Genomic DNA, 6,000 nt, shown 5'->3' with positions numbered 1-6,000 from the left:
TAGCCAGGGAATTGTTATGGCTAGGCTTGTATAGGCCCTAGGGCCGATAGCCTAGTACCAACCTATGAACCTGTAAAATAATATAACGCCAGCAGAAGATATAAAGATTAATCTGTGATTATTTTTCTGTCACTACTAAACATGATCTCCGACCTTGCTTATCTGCAGAAAACATTGGTATCCATATACGATTGTTTTACTACCATTACTATGTGCTGTCTTTGACCTTATTGTGTCAGTAAAGCAAAGCATATCCAAATCTGTTTTCTTAGTCTTGATAATATGCACTCACATTTTGCCTCCTAGAGAGGCAGAATACCAATGTACAGATCAGTTTCATGTAATAAATTTGGTTTAGTGTCCATGGAGTGTAATATCCACCAATTTTAGCAAACTAAAATGTTAATATCTCTGAGGAATTGTGTGGGGAAATCTTCGGGAAACTCCAGTATATACAAGATAACAGGTTTCTTGAAACTTTTAATGAGTCCTAGGGTCATATCCACTTGAGGATTTGTTTTTAAAGATGCTTTTTTTTCATCTGCTTACTGCCCGTTTATTTTGCATCCTGAGGAGAGAACACCCTCCAATTGAGACGCATCTCGATTTGGAGCTATGTTTTCCTGGCCACTGCCCATTGGTTCAGTACAAAGATGTTCAGCCTTTGTCTAATCTGGTAATGATCAAGTCCCCTCTGGTCTGGAATTCTGCTTGTGTATGTCTTAGCATTTACCTTTATCCTTTTCTTCTTGTCAAAGGATTTTTTTGCTTTTTGGGATGTAGTTTCTCGATTATGTATTTGACAGTCTGCACTATCTTAATGCATACAAAGTTTTGTCAAGCTAACTCAGTGCTCTACACATCTTTTGGTTCTTCAGCAGTAGTTCCGTATCTCAGTGTTGGTTATGTCCGCTTGTAGTAGGAAGTTGTACATCATTTAAAACATACCCTGACCAATAAAAAATGTCTGCCTTTGTAAAATCGTGCCATCACAGAGCAAAACTCTGTGAACAGTTGGTGAATGTATCCAAATTGAGCCCCTGAAAGATCAAACTAGTCATTGTCCATAAGTAATGGGCCCATCAGATGTTTAAAACTGAAAAACAACCCACCAGAAATGTAGTGTGAGTAGTATCCATACAAACACTGAAAAAAAAAGTCTGTGAAATCATGTTACAATTCTGAAACTCTAACCTTTTAATTCACTAGCTATGGATATTGAATCATTAATTCCAGGCTGATTGGTGGCATTCAAACTGATATGCTAAATCATTTCACGATACAGTAAAATTTTCCATTCCCCTTGTAAGGGGCATCGCCACCAAGTTGTTCAAGAACACAAAAATGAAGTTTAATAAAATTGCTACAAAATTAGGCGTCTCGCCAGTGTACTCTTGCTGTCCTTTTTAGAAATGCTATAATTATATTGGTAGATCCTCTCATTAAATGATGAACAACTTCCTATTACTAGGATTTTTTTAATTTTTTTTTTTTTTAATATTTCCCTTACTTTTTGGAAATTGATTTTAATTGGGTTTCATTATATTGTTTAGTGGTTCTGTTGATGTCTTTGTAAGACTAAGGTGCTTAACCATGGTTTTATTTATTACAGTTTTCTTCATTTTGAATCTCAGGTTTTCTGGTATTTTTTTAATTATTTGGGTATTCATATACATACCAGCTCCAGCTGTCTGCTTGTTTTTTTATTTAGTCTGTAAAATAATTAAGAAAATCTCTTCCCTGGAACTTGGTGCATCCAGACCTCATCAACCATCCCAAACTCCCTACCTTGGTGATCTTTCTAAACCCACCCTTCACCAGGACTTGACGAAGGACCTGTCCACATGATCATGGTCCCTCTCCCCCTACAGTAGTGTGCCTGTCCACTCTGCCAGCTCCATCAGGCAGCCAAGCTGCTAGTCAAATTCGGGCTACCTGGGAATTTAGTTAGGACTTTATTCATGTACATCACCAGGCTGGCATATTATGCATAGGGTAGAACAAGTAGCTAAACATTTTAAGCTACCGCTGTACCAGCAGTTAAAATTAATGTATGTCATAATCTTGGAAAAATACCTGAAAATATATGCGTTATATGGTTTCTTCCATATATGCTATATCACAGATCTCTCAGATTTGAGAAAAGGGTGTTGTATATCAGTTTTATATGTTTGTAAGTAAATGTTTTGGCATTAGTAATACCGCCACTAGATGCAGTTATGACTCTGTCCATTATAACCTCGGGATCTTTAAACCAAATTCTGCAGTGGCTAGAGCATTGTGGGTGTGTTTTACAGGAATTTCTTAGAGTTGAATGCAGTTGTTATACTTCCTTTTTATAGAATGATCTGTTTTAACTTTCATTGGTAAAAATAATATATATACTAAGTTCCATAACTTTTTTGTAGATGAAATAGATTTATCTCCGGTTTTGTGAATAGGTTATAATACATTGCTAAAGAATTCAGAGAATTAAAAACCTTTCCTCTGAAGAGAATTCTAAATGCCATTCATTTTCGCATCTTGCTTTTGATACAGGCAAAAACCTTTCCTCTGAAGAGAATTCTAAATGCCATTCATTTTCGCATCTTGCTTTTGATACAGGCTTCAACTGACGTTAAGACGCTACAGACTAAGAACGGACTGCAGTATTTAGTGAAATGTCGCATTTTTCAAATGTTTTACCTGGTTTGCATTTGCTATTCCTGCTTCGTTGATTTCATCTGATACATGTCTGTTCCCCAAGTTGAGCTTGAAAGTGGTCCAGTTGGTTTAGTGTTGTATGCCAAGTAACAAATAAGTATAGTAAGCAAGTGTTAATAGGAAACCACAGAAAATGTACTTTAAAGAAGAAATTGATAGGCTGTTTCTAAAATCATTTTGTCATATTTTCACAGAGTTAAAATTAAAATGTTGAATTAAGTTTTTGTTATCTTCATAGTTTGATTTTTCTTATTGTTTTCTTACTAAGAATTTTAAAAAAGTGCAGAGCGTTTATTTGTTTGGATATTGCTCGGAGTGTCATCCTTCATAAGTAAGTGTGTCATTTAGTGAGTATATAATTTGTGAAAAATTAAGTGTAGCTGTTGTGATTATCTTTATGTATAAAATATGATTAACTTGTGCACTGGGCTTTGTTTGCAGTAACCGTTGAATCTTTGTTTGTAGTGCCCGAATATGACAACAAAGCGGAATATATTTGTGCGGCTTGTACCATGTCGCTGTTTGCGAGGAGAAGAAGAAGTTATTAGAACAATTGATTTTTCCCACTGCAACTTGGAACAGGTGCCTAAGGAAATTTTCTCTCATGAAAAGACCTTAGAAGAACTCTATCTGGATGCTAACCAAATTGATGACCTGCCCAAGGTAAGAAGTTGCAGTCATACTTAGGCATTCAGCACTCAGTACATACGTGCAGCACGATCCTGTGCCTCAACTCATGCTTTAGCCAATTACTCATGTTAATGATGTGAAGCCGTTAGTACCACACTTAATGAATTTCTGCTCTGTAGCTTAATGGAAAAAAGTGATTAATACTGTTTGATAGCATAGAATGTAGTTGGCTGTTTGATGGATCCTAATGCTGAACATTGCCATCCATGCCTGTGAGATTAGAGCTCCCTTTGTACAAGGCGTCTGCTGCAGATGGTTGTCTTGACTAGAATGGAGCCATTTTGCCAGAACTATATTTAAACTTTTCTGATCAGCACTGTCAGTGCTCAGTTGTACTATACAGAAGTATTCAAAGTCAGATCAGATATCTGCTTACTTTGTGTAGGTTTGTGATCCTTTCCATTTGTACTGGTTCTTTACCTTGTGTGGTGTAAAAATTTCCAGCGGCTACCAGTGAGCTTACATATATCATATGAGACTGTATGTTTGTATTGTATGTTGTTTTTTTTTTTCTTCTTTGTTGTCATCTGTTAAGTCCTGAGTTGTTCTACCACAAAAAAAAGTGCTCAGAAAATACAAACATTCCTTCTGCACCATTTACTTGAGGCCTAACACTGTTATTAAATTATCACTGAAGACCGACAACCATGCATTAAAAGAAAGGAAAAAACATTTTTTCCATTTTACATAAATTATACATCATATGTCATTTATTTCTTGGAAAATATCATCAGTCCAACGTTATGCAAGTTCTTGAATTCCTGCCTTTCCTTAAACCTCATTCCTCCTGAACTTTATTCTGCATGTATTGTTCCTACAACTTGCATCTACTTCTATGTAATTTGCTCATTCCTTTTTCTAAAGATCCTTCTTCCAGTTCTTTTGTGGCTTAATTACTGGTGTCATTCTAAGGGGATCCAATGTCTGTCTGCTTGGGATGACATGCTTGACAAGCCACGCTGCTTCGCAAGGGATGGCTTGCACCTGTCACCCCTGGGCTTCCGGATATTGGCCAAGGCTCTTGCTACCCCCATAGTGCCTTTTTTAGGCAAGGCTCAAATGACAAACCTACCCCCCCTAGAAAACACAAGTGGAAAAAAAGTAAGGGTAATGCTGCTCAATGCCAGAAGTCTAAACCTCAAGATGCACGCCCTCGAAGCCCTCCTCAGTATGGAGAACATCGATGTCTGTGCGGTGACTGAAACCTGGTTCAAGGCTCCTGAGAGCACCCCAACACTATCAGGTTTTACCTCATATCATGCTTTCCGCCCCCAAAACTTGGACCGAACCACAAAAGGAGGGGGAGTATCCATTTTCATCAAAGATACCCACACCTCCAGGTTAGTGGCAACGCACGAAGCATCGTAGACTATCCAGGTGCAACTAACCATAGGCAAAACTGCCTTACAGTTTGTAGCATGCTACAGACCACCCTCTCAAACTCAGGAACCCCACACAGCCTTCCTGAAGACACTGGAGAGTATGAATGTCTCTCCAAATACCATCATTTTGGGAGACTTCAACTACCCAAACATAGACTGGGAACATTACTCAAGCCCCAACACCCTAGCCCAAAGGTTCCTAGAATTCATAAACTCAAATGCAATGGAACAACTTGTCACCATTCACACAAGAGGAGACAATATACTAGACCTGATCATCACAAACATGGGGACAAAATGCTCCACACCGGAAGTATATCCCTCTTTGGTAAGATCAGACCATAAATTAATCTCACTGGAAATCCACATCCGCCCCACCCCTGCACAAAAGACCACAGTGAAGAACTTCTCAAAAGCAAACTTCACACTTCTTAAGACTGAAGTGGTATCCTTCAAGGCCCCTGGGCCAGTGAAAACCACAACCCACACTGCTGAATCCTTTGCAAATGCCTTCTATGGGCACCTTCAAGAATGCATTGATCATGCAATCCCAAATAAAATCAAGACCCATTCCCCCAAAGGCAGGCGCCCGGTCTGGTAGACCCCAGCCATAAACAAACTTTACAACAGGAGGAGGAAGCTACTACATGACAGAGCAAAATCCCTAAAAGGGAAGGCGTCTCTGATCAGTACTAGCAAAAAACTACGATCACTCATAAAATCATCCAAGGCCAACTTTGAGAGAAAAATCGCAAAAGACACAAAAGACAATCACAAGGCCTTATTTAGCTATGTTAGAAACCTGAGTGGAAACTCCCAGATATGCTCAGAGTTAGTCCAAAATGACACAAAATACACTGAACCCACTGACATTGCCAACATTCTGGCAGACAGATTCAGTGTAAATTTCTCCCTCCCAAAAGGAAAAATAACTATCCCAGCAGAGTGTAGCCTCCCTAACATCTCAGATGCCCAGGTGAGAGCCGCCCTCTCTAAAGCTAAAAACACAGCATCAATGGGACCGGATGGTGTCCCGGGCTGTGTGCTACATGAACTCCAAGAGGAACTAAACCCACACATAAGGCTGCTGTTTAATCTTAGCCTTACTACAGGATACGTACCCAAAGAGTGGCGTACGGCAACAGTGGTCCCACTTCACAAAGGCGGTGCTTCTACGGACCCTGGAAATTACCGCCCCATAAGCTTGACAAGCCTGGTCTGCAAA

At 39.1% G+C, this 6,000-nt stretch overlaps 1 protein-coding gene across 2 annotated transcripts in view; it reads left to right on the top strand.

Annotated features, from left to right (window-relative positions):
- The window catches only part of ERBIN (erbb2 interacting protein), a 3,184,408-nt gene that overhangs the window by 955,130 nt on the left and 2,223,278 nt on the right, over positions 1-6,000 (top strand). For both annotated transcript variants that reach the window (XM_044063352.1, XM_044063353.1), the window contains exon 4: positions 3,169-3,366. In XM_044063352.1, coding sequence (XP_043919287.1) covers positions 3,178-3,366 — 189 coding nt within the window. In that variant the 5' untranslated portion in view covers positions 3,169-3,177. The remainder of the gene's footprint in view (positions 1-3,168; positions 3,367-6,000) is intronic.

The sequence above is a fragment of the Protopterus annectens genome, chromosome 2.part1 (assembly GCF_019279795.1).
Source record: "Protopterus annectens isolate FY-2018-M chromosome 2.part1, PAN1.0, whole genome shotgun sequence".
NCBI lineage: Eukaryota > Metazoa > Chordata > Ceratodontiformes > Protopteridae > Protopterus > Protopterus annectens.
The sequence above is the reverse complement of the archived record's forward strand: the minus strand, read 5'-3'. Positions and strand labels throughout refer to the sequence as shown.